Source organism: Mobula birostris, chromosome 1 (assembly GCF_030028105.1).
Source record: "Mobula birostris isolate sMobBir1 chromosome 1, sMobBir1.hap1, whole genome shotgun sequence".
In the NCBI taxonomy this organism is placed as follows: Eukaryota; Metazoa; Chordata; class Chondrichthyes; order Myliobatiformes; family Myliobatidae; genus Mobula; species Mobula birostris.
In genome coordinates, this window is record NC_092370.1 from 188,419,036 (window position 1) to 188,439,290 (window position 20,255).

Here is a 20,255-nt window from a genome sequence, read left to right on the forward strand (position 1 = left end):
AATGCATCCAATGACTTAGCCTCCACAGCTGCTTGTGGCAACAAATTCCACAGATTTACCACCCTCTGACTAAAGTAATTTCTCCGCATCTCTGTTCTAAATGGACATCCTTCAATTCTGAATTCATGCCCTCTTGTCCTGGACTCCCCTACCATGGGAAATAACTTTGCCATATCTAATCTGTTCAGGCCTTTCAACATTCAGAATGTTTCTATGAGATCCATCCCCCGCCCCCCAAATTCTCCTGAACTCCAGGGAATACAGTCCAAGAGCTGCCAGACGTTCTTCATATGGTAACCCTTTCACTCCTGGAATCATTCTCGTGAATCTTCTCTGAACCCTCACCAACGTCAGTATCATCATCATCATCATCATCAGGTGCCATGCCCAGTTTGAGCTTTGACTGCCATGGCCCACGCAGTCCTGTTTCGGGACAAGTGGATCAATTCATTGGTATTCATTTCCAGTTCTCTGGCTGTTGTCCCCATCATCATTTGTCTTTATCTTCCTCTCGCTTTCTTCTCTTCAATCTTTCCCATAATCACCGTGCATTCTAACTCCTCTTTCCTAATCACATGTCCAAAGAAGTTACGTTGCCTTTTCATGATCTCATACATTATTTCTCTTTTTGTGTTTGCTCTGTTCATGACATCCTTATTAGATATTCGTTTCATCCATGATATTCTTTGCATCCTCCTCAAAAACTACATCTCTGCTGCTACAATTCGTTTCCTGTTACTAGATATTGTCCAACACTCTGAGCCATATAACATAACTGGATAAAAGTAACATTTCAGTATTCTGAGGCAGGTTGTCATGCCTAGTTTAGTATTGGTCAGTATACTCTTCATTCTCGTAAAGGTGCCTTTTGCTATCCCTATTCGTCTTTTGATGTCCAAGTCGCACCTGCCATCTGATGTCACCCAGCTCCCTAAGTAGCAAAAGTTCTGTACTTGTTTTATGTCTTCCCCATTTATTCTCAGCCTGCAGATAGGATTCTCCTTCTTTTTGGATATCACCATACATTCTGTCTTTCTGCAATTGATAGATAGACCCATTTTTGCACTTTCTTCAACAACTATATCAATTAAGTTTTGTAGTTTTTCCTCTGTACTTGCAATTAACAGTGTCATCTGCATATAGAAACATAGAAAATAGGTGCAGGAGTAGGCCATTCGGCCCTTCGAGCCTGCACCGCCATTTATTATGATCATGGCTGATCATCCAACTCAGAACCCTGCACCCCAGCCTTCCCTCCATACCCCCTGATCCCCGTAGCCACAAGGGCCATATCTAACTCCCTCTTAAATATAGCCAATGAACTGGTCTCAACTGTTTCCTGTGGCAGAGAATTCCACAGATTCACCACTCTCTGTGTGAAGAAGTTTTTCCTAATCTCAGTCCTAAAAGGCTTCCCCCTTATCCTCAAACTGTGACCCCTCGTTCTGGACTTCCCCAACATCAGGAACAATCTTCCTGCATCTAGCCTGTCCAATCCCTTTAGGATTTTATACGTTTCAATCAGATCCCCCCTCAATCTTCTAAATTCCAATGAGTACAAGCCTAGTTCATCCAGTCTTTCTTCATATGAAAGTCCTGCCATCCCAGGAATCAATCTGGTGAACCTTCTTTGTACTCCCTCTGTGGCAAGGATGTCTTTCCTCAGATTAGGGGACCAAAACTGCATACAATACTCCAGGTGTGGTCTCACCAAGGCCTTGTACAACTGCAGTAGTACCTCCCTGCTCCTGTACTCGAATCCTCTCGCTATAAGTGCCAGCATACCATTCGCCTTTTTCACTGCCTGCTGTACCTGCATGCCCACTTTCAATGACTGGTGTATAATGACACCCAGGTCTCGTTGCACCTCCCCTTTTCCTAATCGGCCACCATTCAGATAATAATCTGTTTTCCTGTTTTTGCCACCAAAGTGGATAACCTCACATTTATCCACATTAAATTGAATCTGCCATGAATTTGCCCACTCACCTAACCTATCCAAGTCACCCTGCATCCTCTTAGCATCCTCCTCACAGCTAACACTGCCGCCCAGCTTCGTGTCATCCGCAAACTTGGAGATGCTGCATTTAATTCCCTCATCCAAGTCATTAATATATATTGTAAACAACTGGGGTCCCAGCACTGAGCCTTGCGGTACCCCACTAGTCACTGCCTGCCATTCTGAAAAGGTCCCGTTTATTCCCACTCTTTGCTTCCTGTCTGCCAACCAATTCTCTATCCACATCAATATCTTACCCCCAATACCATGTGCTTTAAGTTTGCACACTAACCTCCTGTGTGGGACCTTGTCAAAAGCCTTTTGAAAATCCAAATATACCACATCCACTGGTTCTCCCCTATCCACTCTACTAGTTACATCCTCAAAAAATTCTGAGATTCGTCAGACATGATTTTCCTTTCAAAAATCCATGCTGACTTTGTCCGATGATTTCACCGCTTTTCAAATGTGCTGTTATCACATCTTTGATAACTGACTCCAGCAGTTTCCCCACCACCGACGTTAGGCTAACCGGTCTATAATTCCCTGGTTTCTCCCTCCCTCCTTTTTTAAAAAGTGGGGTTACATTAGCCACCCTCCAATCCTCAGGAACTAGTCCAGAATTTGAGCTACTTCCTTAAGCACTCTGGGATGCAGACCATTTGGCCCTGGGGATTTATCTGCCTTTAATCCCTTCAATTTACCTAACACTACTTCCCTACTAACATGTATTTCGCTCAGTTCCTCCATCTCACTGGACCCTCTGTCCCCTACTATTTCTGGAAGATTATTTATGTCCTCCTTAGTGAAGACAGATCCAAAGTAATTATTCAATTGGTCTGCCATGTCCTTGCTCCCCATAATCAATTCACCTGTTTCTGTCTGTAGGGGACCTACATTTGTCTTTACCAGTCCTTTCCTTTTTACATATCTATAAAAGCTTTTACAGTCAGTTTTTATGTTCCCTGCCAGTTTTCTCTCATAATCTTTTTTCCCCTTCCTAATTAAACCCTTTGTCCTCCTCTGCTGAACTCTGAATTTCTCCCAGTCCTCAGGTGAGCCACTTTTTCTGGCTAATTTGTATGCTTTTTCTTTGGAATTGATACTGTCCCTAATTTCTCTTGTCAGCCACGGGTGCACTGCCTTCCTTGACTTATTCTTTTGCCAAACTGGGATGAACAATTGTTGTAGTTCATCCATGCAATCTTTAAATGCTTGCCATTGCATATCCACCGTCAATCCTTTAAGTGTCATTTGCCAGTCTATCTTAGCTAATTCACATCTCATACCTTCAAAGTTACCCCTCTTTAAGTTCAGAACCTTTGTTTCTGAATTAACTATGTCACTCTCCACCTTAATGAAGAATTCCACCATATTATGGTCACACTTACCCAAGGGGCCTCTCACGACAAGATTGCTAATTAACCCTTCCTCATTGCTCAAAACCCAGTCTAGAATAGCCTGCTCTCTAGTTGGTTCCTCGACATGTTGGGTCAAAAAAACCATCCCGCATACATTCCAAGAAATCCTCTTCCTCAGCACCTTTACCAATTTGGTTCACCCAATCTACATGTAGATTGAAGTCACCCATTATAACTGCTGTTCCTTTATTGCACACATTTCTAATTTCCTGTTTAATACCATCTCCGACCTCACTACTACTGTTAGGTGGCCTGTACACAACTCCCACCAGTGTCTTCTGCCCCTTAGTGCTATGCAGCTCTACCCATATCGATTCCACATCTTCCCAGCTTATGTCCTTCCTTTCCATTGCGTTAATCTCATCTTTAACCAGCAACGCCACCTCACCTCCTTTTCTTTCATGTTTATCCCTCCTGAATATTGGATATCCCTGAACGTTGAGCTCCCATCCTTGGTCACCCTGGACCCATGTCTCTGTGATCCCAACTATATCATAATCATTAATAACAATCTGCACTTTCAATTCATCCACCTTGTTACGAATGCTCCTTGCATTGTCACACAAAACCTTCAGACGCTCTTTTACAACTCTCTTAGCCCTTATACAATTATGTTGAAAAGTGGCCCTTTTTGATGCTTGCCCTGGATTTGTCGGCCTGCCACTTTTCTCCTTACTACTTTTTGCTTCTACCCTCACTTTACACCCCTCTGTCTCTCTGCACTGGTTCCCATCCCCCTGTTGTGAACTAACCTCCTCTCGCCTAGCCTCTTTAATTTGATTCCCACCCCCCAACCATTCTAGTTTAAAGTCACCTCAGTAGCCCTCGCTAATCTCCCTGCCAGGATATTAGTCCCCCTAGGATTCAAGTGTAACCCGTCCTTTTTGTACAGGTCACGCCTGCGCCAAAAGAGGTCCCAATGATCCAAAAACTTGAATCCCTGCCCCCTGCTCCAATCCCTCAGCCACGCATTTATCCTCCACCTCATCACATTCCTACTTTCACTATCTGAAATTATTGGTGTTTTCACCGCCAACTTTGATTCCCCAGTTGTCTCTTATTTTTTGTAATATTGTTTCACTGTACACATTAAATAAATCAGGGGAGAAAACACACTCTTGTCTAATGCCTCTCTTGATTTTCGTAAACTGACTTACTTCTCCATCTATTCTTACAGCGGCAGTTTGTTCCCAGTGCAGATTTCTGGTTAGGCGGAGGTCTTTCGAATCTAGATCTAAAGTTTTCTGTAATATTTCAAGTAACTTATTGTGCTTCACTTTATCAAATGCTTTGTGTAGTCGATAAAACAAACAAATCTTTGTGCACTTGAATAGCTCGTTCCGATAGTATCCTTGACATCAATATTGCGTTTCTTGTACCTTTGTCTTTCACAAAACCACATTGTTCTTTGCCTATTTCAGCTTGTATCTTACTTTTAGCTCTTGTCATCAAAATTCTTAGAAGTATCTTGGTGAAATGACTCATTAAACTTATGGTCCTATGTAATTCACATTCTATTGTTCCAGCTTTCTTAGGAAGAGTGATAAATACTGATTTTTTTCATCTCTTCTGGTATTATTCCAGTCTCATAAATGTCATTGATTAAATCAGTAAGTTTTTCAATTCCATAATCTTCAAGGGCGATAATTTGTTCTATTACTAATTTATCAGGACCTGCTGTCTTTCCTTTCTTCATCTTATTTATTGCATTATGGACTTCAGATTTTAAAATACTTGGACCTTCAATATTTTTTTTAATTTCTGGTTTTTCACCTTAATCATCTTCAAACAATTCCTGAATATACTCAGTTAACCTGTTCATAATCTCATCTTTTTCCTGATAATGGTATCATCCTTTGTTTTCAAGCATCCACCTGAAAAACAGAGGAGCTTTTTACCAGTGATATTCTTGATTTGTTGATGTAACCTGTTTGGATCAGTAATAGGGATTCTTTCTATTTGCTCACATTGCTGGTTTAACCATTCTTCTTTGGCTTTTTGACATAAGCTTTTAACTTTTTTATCTAAGGACTTATATTCTATAGGATTTGCTTTCTTCCGTCTCCTTTCTTCCATTAGATTTTTGATTTCATCTGTCATCCATTTATTCTATGTGCTTTTTTCTTTTATAGGAATCACTGACTTTGCTGGTTCTACCAAGGCATCCTTTAGAGAGTTAAATTTCATTTCTACATGATTGCTATCATCTTCAACAGATTCTATTTCTAGACTTAGAAATCTATTCCTTACTTCAATTGTAAATTTTTGTCTTAAGTTTTCTTCTTTAATTAATTGCAAGTAGTCAAGGGATTGTTCAGGTTTTTGCTTCTTTAGTTTTTTAAGTTTTACTTTTACATGACATACTACTGGTTTATAGTCACTATTACAGTCTGCACTTGGATATGTTTTGCATTGAGTCACTGAGTTTCTAAATCTTTGGTTTATAGTGATAAAGTCGATCTGATTTCTAGTGTTATCACCTGGACTTTTCCAGGTCCACGAGCGTCTTGGATGTTTTTTAAAGTAGGTATTCAAAATGACCTGATTATTCATCTTGCACCATTCTACCCATTTCTCACCTCTTTCATTTCTTTCCCCTAGTCCAAATTTTCCTATGGTATTTCCATCAGCACTTTGTCCTAATTTAGCATTTAAGATCTCCCATGACAATAATAATATCTCAAGATTTGCATCCATTCTTTGCTTGTTCAAGCTCTTCATAGAATTCATCTATATCTACAACACAAAATACTCGCAGATGCTGGAGTCAAAGCAACACTCACAACACGCTGGAGGAACTCAGCAGGTTGGGCTGCATCCGTGGAAACGATCAGTCAACGTTTCAGGCCGGAACCCTTCGTCAGGACTGAAGAGGGAAGGGGCAGAGGCCCTATAAAGAAGGTGGAGGGAGGGTGGGAAGGAGAAGGCTGGTAGGTTCCAGGTGAAAAACCAGTAAGGGGAAAGATAAAGGGGTGGGGGAGGGGATATGGAGGAAAGGTGAAGAAGGAATAGGGGAAAGCACAATGGGTAGTAGAAGGAGGCAGAACCATGAGGGAGGTAGTAGGCAGCTGGGGAAGGGGGCAGAGTGAAACTGGGATAGGGGAAGGGAGGGGGAGGGAATTACCGGAAGTTGGAGAATTCAATGTTCATACCAAGGGGCTGGAGACTACTGTTATGTACCCTGTAACTGGGTTGCCAAACCAACAGAAATGGACCACCTAGTTGGAGTCTGGATTACTGGAACTAAGAAAGTTTTATTAAAGAAATAAGTAACACAGTACTCTAATCGTAAGGATATAAATGCAACAGGTTAGCAATGATAAAACACACGTACACAGAACTAGGGTAATAGGAATCAATCAAGCTCTATCGCAGTCTAGGGGTAAAATGATCAGTCTCAAGTGACGCAGAGTTCAGTTCAGCTGAGTACAGTTCGCAGTAATCGCTGTTGTGCCGTTGGGGGGAGAGAGAGAGCGAATATGCAAATTGGATTCAGACAGACCTTTGATGTTCCTCGCAGTTAGCTTTCGGGCGAGCCCTTTTAATGTCTACTGAGGTCACCAACTGTGACCCCTCCGTTCCGGATATGATCGTTCTTCCGCAGTGAACCCGGCACCCAGGCAAGGGTGGACACACACACCAGGTTCCCGCCTATCGTACCTTTTCACCCTGTGCGTCTATGGTCGGTCCCGTTTCTAGACCTCCAAACTCCCACCAACTTGTGGGGGGACACCGCACTTCCAGGGTCTTCTTATCTCGTGATCTCGTGGTGTCTGTCGTGCCTTAGCGAACCCGTTCCTTTTATCCCCCTGCTGGGGTATCGCCTGTCCATCAAACTTCAAACAGTTCAGATTCAAAGCAACCGGTCTGTCAATACTCGGAACTGTATCTCTTTTCGTTAATCTCTCTCCTCTCTCATTAATATTTTGAACGCTTCTCTCTTTGTCTCTCTTATCTCGCTCATCAGCATCAATCTTCTGATAACTTGGCCTTTCGTCACACTACCTAGATGGTGTATGGGGCATTTCTTCTTCAGCCCTTTACCTCTTCCACCAAGCACCTCCCAAGCTTCTTACATCATTCCCCTTCCCTACCCACTCACTTCTCCCTCATCTAGTTTCACCTATCATCTCCCATCTTGTATTCCTTCCCCCCTCCCCCACCTTCTTATTCTGGCTTCTTCCCCCTTCTTTTCCAGTCCCGATGAAGGATCATGGCCCAAAACTTCTACCATTTATTGCTTTACATAGATGCTGCCTGATTTGCTGAGTTCCTCTTGCATTTAGTGTGTATTATGATGGATTTCACAATTCTTTCCACTAGTTACTAACATGCCAAATCATCCCATGAAAAAGTTATTTGGAAGAAAAGCATAATTTAAGTTCGTTTTACGCTATGTTTGTTTTATTCTCTCCTTAACCAATAAAGGTATGACTGAGAAAAAAATTGCCTTTGAAATATGGCAAGATTGAGAGCTGGATGTACATTCTCTGAGAAATATAGCACTCCTGAAGAACCATACTTTGAAAAGACTGAGAAGTTGGAAGAAAGTATTGATCTTTCTAGGATAGAACATGACCATGAATTGCAGAACATATTTTATGATTCAATTTTACCCAACTCTGCAATGTCAACAACTTCTCCTGTACCTAATTTTGCACAGTTAAATTCTGAATACTTTGAGGAAAAGTTGCCTCTAAATCCTGAGAAATCTCAGCCCAGCACAATAATTGACACTGATTGTAAACCAGGAGCTAGCCAATGGAGTGCAAGTATGTCAAGTAAGTCTACAACTTTTAGAGGAACAATGCTGTCAATAATATTTGAAGAAAGTGTTCCAACCCCCACATCAGACAATGAAAAGAATTGTCAATCCAGTATGGAAGAGACTACTACTATTAAAGCCACTATAGAAAATGATTCAACACCATCCAGATCTCTCAAGCATTTCAGTGGAAAGACTGAAGCTGCCCGTAAAAGCAGATCCAAGTCATATTCTCACAAATCTTCCACTAATTTTAATACAAGTTTTCTTGAGAAATCCATCATCAAAAGGAAAAACAAAAGGGCAAAAAGATTGCCTATAGAGCAGGTATGTTTTGTGATGGTAAATCCAAAATCTGGAGATTTCTAAAAAATAGCATGCATCTAGATTTGGTTTTGAGAACTGTGTTCATTTTTACTTCAGTTTTGCGTGATTCTGACAATTTGGCTCTGGCTTCAAACTTAAGCAGTGAAAGAATTTAACAAAGTTAGTGAAAATATTTTGAATGGCCAAAATGATGCATGTAAGAGTTATTCAAACCAATACTGAAATAAACTAGTACAACCCGGTGATCAATTCTATTGCAAAGACTACTTTAAATAAAAAGAATGGAACTGATTTACAATCATCCGTATTTTTTTGCTGTTTTTCTACAGCAAACTCGGATAAAGGAATGGACAATTCGCCAATTAAACAACATTGAAGAAGCCAGCAAACATGAACTAGTTATAGAAGCCGAGTAAATGCACCAAGGTTGAGATATGAAATACAAACTGTAGTTGAGAATGCTCTTTCATGCTTGCTATTAAAAGTTCATTACTGAAATAAAGTGAGAAATCATTAAAACCTATAAAAACTCAAGTAAAGAAATGAAAAATATTAACTAGCTAAAACTTTAATGTCTGAATTTTTTATAATTAAAAGCTAATATTTTAAAGTGATTTTTCTCTTTCTTCCCATCTGCCCTTTGAAAACAGATCCCTTTGAAATCAATGGGCCAACAGATCATGGGCTAGGTCTAACCTGGCAGATGATCTATGACTCATAAACTCAGGTGTAGATGGTAGCTAATTTCAGCAGGATTTGGCTCTTCTGCTGGAGTCCAAAGGGAGATGGCATGTTTTGCATGTACAATCCAGGCTAATAATGCATCTCTATTTACAATATAATTTGAAATAATGCAACATTTTGGATAGGAAAAGCAGTTTAAATACTAGAAAAAATATCTACTGTTTAACATGGCTGTCACCACGGAAACAAAAATTATATTTAACTAATTTAATAGGAAAATTTCAGCCTCTATTTCCTTTACGATGTGGTTGATTGACAATTTCACTAGAATTCAAGTCCAAGCTAGATAAGTTCATATTCAATTGGAACCCTCGTACTTTTTGGGAGTTTGTTTCAGAATTGAGTGAAGACCTTACAGAAATATCATTTTGTAAGTGAAATTAAAATTTAATTGCATGTTTCATATAAATGAGACCCTTAAAACATAAATCAGTAAATGAAGGACCTACAAATAAGCAACGGGAAAACAAGTTTTCATTGATTACATGTTCTTTTCTGAAAAATAGCTGTCCAGTGCACAGCGGCTAAGCTTTTGTTTACCTTTGTGTATATTAAGAGTCAGAAAAACTATTTATGCCTCAGAAGGATTGAGAGATAAAAAACTATGTTGTAATAACATGCTTTTTAATTTGCTTTCTGATACAGGAATAAAGTATGAATTATTAAAGGTGCAGAAATATTAAGACTCCATTTCAAAATAATTGTTTAGGATTCTGGTGCCCGAATTTGTTCTGGATGTGGAAAGCTGGACAGGCTGACCACAACACTCCATCCCCATCCACTGACATACTTACGGACAGAAGACATGTTTAAAGCTATTTAAATAGAATTACAACATTAAAAAATATTTTTAAAATAATCTGGTATAAAATATCAATTAGTTTAAACCATAAATATTAAAAGCACTTATCCACTCTTTTACATTCTTATGCCAGTTATCTCTGGTTTAAAGCAGAAGTATCAATGTGAAATATATTAAGCTTCTATCAGGGATATTACTCTGCAGTGGATTTAATGATGAGTCTAATGATAACGTAAGCTTGTCAGATGCATAGGCATCTGAGCACCAGCACATCTTGGACTTTGTCTTCAATATTGCAAGCCCATGAGCTTGAGAGGTGCTGAAGCATGAACAGCTGTTTTCCAGTAGTTCTGCAGGGAACTACTATCAGTCAGTATGAATTCAAGGTAATGAGTATGACTACATGAGAAGTGGCAGAATGATCTGAAGTTAATCATTAATGGCAATATGGATATAATGTACTTAAGGTTTAAAATATTTCTGCTGATACAATTTCATACCTGTTGAAATTGACTGTTGTAGAGATAAAGATTGGCGGCATTAAAATAAGCCAGTGAATAGCTTGGATTGAGAGCTATTGCTCTCTTATAGTCACTCATAGCATTGGATAGATCTCCCATAAACTGGCTAATCACACCACGATTTGTAAGCAACTTCGCAGAGTTGTAGATCTGAAAGATTAATTGATAAACTCTATTTATTTATGAGGTAATTTACTTAGCAATAATAATGCATGCATTATAAAGTAAATAACAATAATTCTGGAATGGAGATGAAATTAACCTTATGAAACCAACAGGCCTGGTAACTCCAATATTTATAGTCGACAATGAGTAAACATATCTAAGCCAAGGCAATAGTAAAACTTTGCTACAATTGTTCAGAGGATAAAACTGGAATGCTTTAAAGTTCTGCATTGAAATATGAGGCAGAGGAAGGAGGAAATCTCCAGGATACTGTCACGACAAGTGAACAGTGCAGTCAAAGAGTTAAAGGATGATAAAGCTCCGTGAAGCAGGCCTGTGGACCCACCATTATCATTGCCAACTATCAAGTACCTACAATACAGAATTTGTTGAGTAAGTTTGCTTTTTTTATTTTAAAAGTTTAAAAAGTTGTTTTCAACTTTTCTACAACACACTGACCATTTAAAATGCATTGAGATACAATCACACATTGGAATAAATTAAATATGAAGATAAAGTGCAATGAATTACAAGATGCTGGAATTATTTTATGAATAAAGGAGAAAATACTATCTTGATTAAACAGGCAAGAATCTAAAATGTTTCTACAGGTTAAAAGTTGTAAGTTAAATGTACGCACACAGAAACTTTTATGAGCAATCTGAGACTTGAGTGAAAAACCTATTACAGCAATGTAAACATTTATATACTTAATTAAGTGAAACTGAAACAAGTTTTTATTTGAAATTGTGATCCTGATTCCATTCATTTTATTAAAATATTAAAGGAAGCAAATCAACTGAGACCAAAAGATCCATTCTTAACTGCCTTCTGAAAATGCAAAAGGCTAATGAGTTGCGTCAAAACTGCTTTGCACTGCGGCAATATATTCACATGGTCTGTAAAAGTACGGTAAGGCAGTTCTGCATTACCTTTTGATCATTATTGGAGATGAGCAATACATCTGGTTTAGCAATGGTCATATTTAGACAATGACATTGATCAAGTTAATTGTAAAATGGTTGACTTTCTGTTAGAACTGAAAATAATTTTCATCGCTAACCCTTTACTTTTCAAAGAGAAGCAGCAATTGTTATATCCATCTGACAGATTCAGTGCTGTTACTGGACTCAAGATTTGTCAAAATACGCTTAGCAGCAAAACCAGTGCTTAGCATTCCCATTGAACATTAATTCCTAGAATGACAGGTTTGAATGTTTGAAGAGAGGTTAAGCAGGTCGGATCTATTCAGATAGACTCTGATGAATAAGAGGTAATTTCATTGAAAAGTATAAAATACCTGAAGAGCTTTATAGAGTAGGTTCAGTAATTTTGTTTCAGTCTGCCAGGATGTCTAGAACAAGGAATCACAGTCTCAAAAGAAAAAAACACAGAATATAAAAAATGATAAGAATGAAAAGTAGAGTCTATTCTCCAAAGTCCTCATCCAAAATGCATAAAAAACCCTGGACACCCTCTCTGGGTGCAGCAGCAGGGTCTCCCCTCTCAGGTACAGAGCAACTGATCAAAAAACCGGTGGCTGGTGCTCACCCTTTGCATTTGCTTCAATGCTTCAATCTCCCTCATCGCTTTAATCGGTGAACAATGGGAGCTTTAATTGGTGAAAAGGGTATTTTTGTGCAGGGAGGGGGATTTGGGGGTCAATACACCTGATACATTTTTTTTGTGTGGGGGGGCAGGTTCGATATGCCTGATCTGATTTGTTCAGTTTTTGTGTGGGAGGAGAGATTTGGGCGTTAATGTGCCTGCTCCGTTTTTGTTCATTTTTTGCAGGCAGGTGGGATTTGGTGGTTGACGATCGTGTTATCTTTCCTTTCCTTTCTTTCTCGGTTTCATGGCTACCCAGAGAATTGAAGAATTTCAGAGTAGTATACTTTAATAATAAATGAACCTTTGAACCCTTGAAGATAAGAGGTTGGCCATTCAGGACAGAAATAAATAGAAATTTTTCAACCAAAGGCTAATGAGTCTCTCAAATTTTCTACTGAAAAGGGTTGTGGAAGATCAGTTATTGAGTATACTCGAGAGAGAAAGAGAAATTGATTGTTAGATATTAAGAGAATCATGTGAAATTGTTTAGTCCACATTAACTAAACTAAAGGCAAAAGGAACTAAATGATCTACTATTTCTTAAAGTCTTATGCAATATTTATAAAATGATGTTTATTATAATCTGTTGCTTTTTTTCAGATGCACCAACTATCAAAAGCAAGACCTTTGAATAAATCACAATGGGACTGTTGTAATAGTTTGTTATTGCATTTTTCTTTAATTGCTAAGCTTAATTTATTTTCCCCATAATGTTAACATCACTGCTAAATATCATTTATTTTTCTGACGATAGTATTAGGCATTCTTTTGAAATGATCGTGTGTCTTGATGAGCCAGTTGAGAAAGGGATTAAAGGAATCTGCTACAAGCATGTTGGATGATATTCATGTGGGCTGACTAGATAAGAGGAGCTGCTTTCTGTCCTCAAAGAACTTCATGGAAATATCGGACATATTATTGCTATCTTCGAGGCTTATTGTGTGGGACGACTGCCCCATGATTAGGAGGGACAGCTTCGAAGCTGTGGACCAGACTCTTTGTGATGTATGCGGCAAGAATGAGGCCTTCGGGGGTATTTTAACCATTTGCTGTGGCGATTTCCGTCAGCTTCTAGCAGTTGTGAAACGTGGAAATGATGCTGATGTGGAGAATTCATGCATTAAAAAATCCTACTCATGGAGAAGCTTCACCAAGTTTCAATTGAAGAGAAACATGCGATTGAGTGAGGGAGAAGGACGATATTATTGCCATCTTCAGAGTCACTATTACTGGTAGTTGATTTATATTTCTACATTCTTTTTATAAACTTAATTTAAATTCAAAAACTTCAATGGCAGGTTTTGAATTTTTTCAGTGTATTAGTCTAATAATATTGCCTTTCTGTAACCAGAGAATTTCCTAACAAATGAAATTATTACAACTTTACATGGAGGAAAAAAATTGAGGGTATGTTTAACTTCTACCCAGAAGCAAAACCATGTGTTATCAGTTTACTCACTTTCTTTTCTTTCTCTGTTATCAGTTTAAAGTCAATGAATCTTCAACACAACACCAATGGCTGCTTGAGAGAAGGGAAAATTCTTATCATTGCATCACCAATTTTCACCTTTTTCTCAACTTCCAATTACAGCACTGGAATTTTTGCCTTAGGGTAATATACCCAGATTTCACCATTGTCTGAACCTGCCACCTTTGGACATTGTTGAATGCCTTATTTTGTCAATATTTGTGTAGGTCCTTTTTCCTCCTTCAAAGAGGGCAAAACTGCTGTCTTTCTGTTTCCAAAATGTTTTTCTCTGGACTACATAGTTCTTGTTTGCATGTCTTTTCAGCCCTTAGTGACCAAATGTTTTAAATTAGCTGGTTTACTTCCTTTAGCAGACATTTTCCTGAGTGATACTTCACTGAATGATTTCTCCTGACTTTAATAATTTACTTTGTCAAAATTCTAGTGGTATTATATGTGGTACTCTAAAAATGTTATCAATACCTCATGCATTTGATTGTTAAAGACCTTCAAAATCCCAGTTAAAGATCCCAGTAGACTGGAGTTTTCAAAAGCTCTATTAGCACCATGTGAAAATGGTGTTAATGGCCCCACCAAATAACTCTAGATTTTAGAACAATTCTGTTAACTAACACTAGAGTCCATGCATTAATACGCATTTTGAAGTATCTTATTCTGTTGCTTGATGCCTTAAGATATAGGCATAATTATGTATACCTTCAACGCAGCATTGATGTCCTGTAATGCTCCAGATGTATTGTTCATTTGAAGGCTGATTACTGCTCGACCTTCGTATGCATCCTGAAATTTTGGGTCTATATCAATTGCAATTGCAAAGTGATTCCAGGCTTTCTGAAATTTACCTAGTACCTAAAAAGGAGAAAATAATGGTTTCATTTAAGGTAGACATCTATTTAAAGAAGATAATTTATTTGCAATTTGTGGCATTTAATATAAGCTAATCAGATTTTTTTTGAGTGTACGAGTATTTAAAATCTCATTTATCACCAGAAATAGCTGAAAAATCTCATTTCTAAATATGACACTTGTAAGTACTACACCAATTCTTGTTTTCAGTTGAAAAAATTAGGAATATATGTGTGGTTCAGAAAGTGCATTCTTCTATGATTTCATCACATGTTGACAGTTCCTATGATGTAGCATTTTTAAACTTTTAAATGCATCAAGATAATCATGATTCTTCTGTTTCAAATTTTGTAGTTTTAAAATTTCAAGAACAATTGCAGAGTAAAGATGAATAATTTCTATGTCTATCTATACATTACTAAAATTCTCATTCTGTTTATCTGGGCCCTCAAATTAGTACAAACGGTGCATTAAAGTGGCACTTTTTTGGACTAAGTGGACTTAAAATGCACTAACTTACAGAATGCATGGAAAGGTCAGGGTTATAAGGTCAGGATTATATTCGTATAAAACTGCTCACTCGTCGACAGGCCCTGCTTTCCACACCCAATTCCAGCTTTCATGGAAACTGCGACGCGACACGACACATGCACACGGCCAGCCTCAGCAGCGCCTCACGATACTCACAGCAGCGACACCAACCGCAGCAAAAGGGCAGGGCAGCTCTATTTCGAGTGGTCACATTCTGCTAATCACCATCAGCATGTGCAGGATTAGGACAGATCAAACTGTGACCCATCAATAAGAGATAATTAAATCTTATTGTAATGGAGTACTTCAAAACACCCATCAAACCCCTTGCTGCAATCAAAGGACAGTAGTGACTATATCACGTCCATTTAGGAGAGCCCCAACCACATCATCAAGATAAATCAGCATCCTGGAGGCTTTGGTGTTACAGCTTCGTATCTTCTATCCAGCATTAAGGGTAAAAAATATGGTCAGCCTAATTATGCCGCGTGGAAAAAGAAGGGGGACATTATGGTCAAAAGATTATGCCAAACATTGTCGGGAAGCAGCAAGGAGAGGGAGAGAAGAAGAATCGGATGAGGCCAGGGCCGCACGACTCCACAATCAAAGAGCCAGGACAAAAAAGATGTGAGAAGAAGAGACAGAGGAGGGGGAGCATGCACGTCTCCAAAATGACAACAATAGGCACAGAAGGAGGAGAGAACAAGAATTGGATCAGCCCAGGGCCGCATGACTCCAGGATCAGAGAGAAAGAACAAATGGTAGAAGAGATGAAGAGACGAAAGATGAAAGGGCTGCATGCTTCCAGAATGACAACAACTGGCATAGAAGGAAGAGAGAGGAAGAGACAAAGGAGCTGAGAAATGCACATCTCCAGGATCAGAGACAAAGAATAAACGGCAGAAGAGATGAAGAGACGGGGGACGAAAGGCATCTCCAGAATGACAAAAACAGGCACAGAAGGAGGAGAGGAAGAGACAGAGGAGAAAAGGAAAGATCAACTCGAAAATATGCGGCAAAGAGTAATTATTGCAGAGTTGCTGGAGACGACAATGCCCGCTTTCAACGACAATACCTCGACAGAGAAAAGCAAGGCAAAATGCATGACTTGCACACCGTATCATTTCTGCTGATGTTGGTACGATGACCAGAGTATGCCCTCACTGTTGTGCCGCCTTGCTCACTGGAGAAACCGCAAATTTCTGCTGTATGAGGGGAAGGTCAGGATAGGCAATTTGCAACCTCTACCCAATGAACTCAGTTTATACAGCAATGATGAACCTATTGCAAACGAGTTCAGGAAGAACATCAGACAATACAATTGCCTCTTCCAAATGACATCCTTTGGTGCCAAAGAAGTCCTTCCAACGAGGAATGGATGGAATCCTTCTGTGATTATTCAAGGCTAAGTCCATCATTACATTGGACATTTAATGCCAGACCCCAAACAGTGAGCCCAATTCCTTCAAATTTACTTCATGGATCCTCAAGACAGCATAGAATTGAGAATGGGGATAGTACAGAATGATGGAATTCAACGTGAGAGTGGAGGAGTACTCTGGGATTTTTGAAGCAAATGTTCTGGGTCAAGTGTATACTGTTTCTCCATGAAGTGGTGACCTCTAGTATTTGAGACTACTTCATCACATAAAGGGGCCAGTATCTTTCGAATCATTGAAAACACATGATGGAGATATCCTTCCATCATTCAAAGACATCTGTAGAGAGACAGGATTGTTGCAAGCTGGCAATCATTGGCAGCAAACTATGGAAGAAGCAGAGAGAACAAGAATGCCCAGAGCAATGAGAGATTTGTTTGTCGTCTTGCTAACAAACACTGAAATCAACAATCCACAGCAATTATGGAACCGGTTCAAGAATGCAATGTCTGAAGATTTCTTACAAATGGAGAGCAGAACTATAAATAATCCTAATATCATGATTGATGACAGGCATCACGGACAAGCTCATCTGTATTTCCAAGAGAAACTTAAGAATTTGGGCAAAACACTTGAAGATTATAACTTGCCGACACCAAGAAACGGTACACTTACTCAAAGTGCTGACAATCTGGAATTATTGAGTGAACTGCAATACAACAGAGACGAACAGCAGGAATTTGTTTTACAGAAGGAGCCCCTATTGAATAATGAGCAAAGAGAAGTATATGAATATGTGTGCGACTGCTTGGAAAGGAATCTCTCTTCAATGATTTTCATTGATGCACCAGGAGGAACAGGCAAGACATTTATCATCAACTTGATCCTTGCTAAAGTTAGGGGAGATGGAGGTGTTGCTATTGCTGTAGCATCATCTGGTATTGCTGCAACATTGATGCCTGGTGGTAGGACAGCGCATTCAAGATTCAGATACCCCTCAAAGTCAATGAAGATGCCCTTTGTAACATCGATATATACACCAATACTGCAAATTTACTCCAAAATGCGAGGCTTATTGTCTGGGATGAGTGCTCCATGATTAGGAGGCAGAGCTTCAAAGCTGTGGACCAGACTCTTTGTGATGTATGCGGCAAGAATGAGGCCTTCGGGGGTATTTTAACCACTTGCTGTGGCGATTTCCGTCAGCTTCTAGCAGTTGTGAAACGAGGATATGATGCTGATGTGGAGAATTCATGCATAAAAAAATCCTACTTATGGAGAAGCTTCATCAAGTTTCAATTAGAAACATGCGATTGAGTGAGGGAGAAGGACGATATTCTGAGTTCTTATTGAATGTTGGAGAAGACAAGATTGAGAAAAATGAAAATGATGAAATCGAATTATCTGAAGATATGATTCTGCCAGCAAAAACTATGGAAGAATGTATTGATTTCATCTACCCTACATTCGAAAAACTGTTCTCGAGGAATTCTACCTTGGTTCCTTTCAATGAAATGATGCAAAAATAAACTTCACATGCATTAGACGCTTCCCTGGATTCATGAAAGAATAATGTTCCTTCAACGCCGTAAGTGAAGGAGCTACCACCACTCATTTTCTAACAGAATTCCTTGATTCGGTCAAACTCTCTGGATTACCACCACATAAACTGGAATTGTGAGGGGATCTCACATCATTTCAATGAGGAATTTGGATCCACCAAGGCTTTGCAATGGAACACGAATGATGGTGGAAGAACTGCACGACAATCTTATCGTAGCCAAGATAAACATTGGTGCATTCAAAAATGACATTGTCATAATCCCAAGAATTTCTCTCAGTTTATCAGAAGGGGAAGACGTCCCTCTTCAGCGGAGCCAGTTTCCGATACAGTCATGCTTCGTTATGACTATATGTAAGGCGCAAGGCCACACCATGGAGAATGTGGTGATTTATCTGGAGAAACCGGTATTCCAGCGTGGTCAGCTGTATGTGGCTTTAAGCCAGGGAAAAAGAAATGAAAACGTTAGAGTATTCTTGGTGGTAGATGAACCAGAAATGCTGTCATCAAAAGTGTCCTTCGTTAAACGAGGAGCAGCTATATTTGTCTTGCTACGCATCTTTCTTCTTTAATAAGCTGAGTTTATCTTTAATTTTCAAAGCAAAGCGATAGCAATAGCATTCAGGAAAGTTTGATGTTCATTCTGGTCACATCAGACTGCACTACCCTTCTCTCAAAGGGTGCCCCAACGGGTCACCCGGTTGTCTAGTTCTTAATGTAACTGATTGATAGACAAAGGCAGTGTTTGAGTTTATCTTACATTACACATTCTTTTATACACATTAGGCTGAATTTTCAGTATATATACATGCACACGCACACACTTAAGTCCTTCATAGCATCCAAATCAACAATCGCTTCACTTACCCCACCATATACTAACTGTACAACTCTTTAAGAGCAATTGCGGCTTCCAAAGCAACTTCTCATTTATTTTGTATTGACAGAATCAAAAACAGTTACTTTCCCCAAGCTGTAAGGCTGATCAACACCTCCACCCACTAACCCGCCCCTCCACACCCCAACCACCACTACTTTATCTCTTCCTGTTAGTCGCCTTATGTACAGGCACTCCTGTCTCTAGTGTCACTTTATGTACATACAATCAATCTAGTATATAAACTATATTATGTATTTATATCTACTGTTTTTTTATTATTATTGTGTTCTTTGTCTTATTGTGTTTTTTGTGCTGCACAGAGCTGAAGTAACAATTATTTCATTCTTCTTTACACTTCTATACTAGAAATGACATTAAACAACCTTGAATCTTGAACCTTCCACACTTGGAATTTCTTTAGGATACTCTTGTTCACTCCTTCAATTCCACCACTCTCCTGCATTTTCATAGCACCTTCCCAAGGAACTATAGATCTCTTCCTACACTTAAGCCACAAACAGTCTTTCCAAGTGAAAAAATGATTAATGGTAAATGTGATTGATATGTGATCAAATAAGTCAGACACTATTCATTATCTAGTTTCTTCTGCATTGGACAGAACAATGCTAATTAAGTGACTGCTTTCATCTTGTACTGTCATTTTTTCTATCACTTAATCTCTTCTGTTTTCCATTCATCATAGATCTTCTTGTTCATTTTGTCCTCTCCGCTTCCATTTTCTCTGCTTTTTAAAATCTATTTCAAATTTCAGTTGAAATGTGAACTGTGCTTCTCCCTCTACAACTACTTCCTAGTCTGTGTATAAAACTAAACGGCATTGCAAAAATTGTGGATGGTTGAAAGGGTGAGAACAAGGACTGGCAAAGTCCCCACAGAGTTATGAGGAGAACATTCAAACTCCACACAGACAGAATTGATCATATTTTATTGTTATTTGAGGAGAGGGGCAGTATGAGTGTGAGGGCAGTTTGCTGTTCTCGGTGTCGGATGTGGGAGGCCCTGGAGTCTACAAGCCTCCCGGACGTCTACATCTGCGCCAAGTGCATCGAGATGCAGCTCCTAAGGGACCGCGTTACGGAACTGGAGCTGCAGCTCGATGACCTTCGTCTGGTCAGGGAGAGTGAGGAGGTGATAGAGAGGAGTTGCAGGCAGGTGGTCACGCCGGGGCCACGGGAGGCAGACAAGTGGGTCAC

At 39.3% G+C, this 20,255-nt stretch overlaps 1 protein-coding gene across 1 annotated transcript in view; it reads right to left on the reverse strand.

Annotated features, from left to right (window-relative positions):
• ttc6 (tetratricopeptide repeat domain 6) overlaps positions 1-20,255 on the reverse strand; it is a 323,626-nt gene that overhangs the window by 28,306 nt on the left and 275,065 nt on the right. The window contains exons 29-30 of the mRNA XM_072279505.1: positions 14,541-14,693; positions 10,559-10,729 (exon numbers count right to left, since the gene is read on the reverse strand). Coding sequence (XP_072135606.1) covers positions 10,559-10,729; positions 14,541-14,693 — 324 coding nt within the window. The remainder of the gene's footprint in view (positions 1-10,558; positions 10,730-14,540; positions 14,694-20,255) is intronic.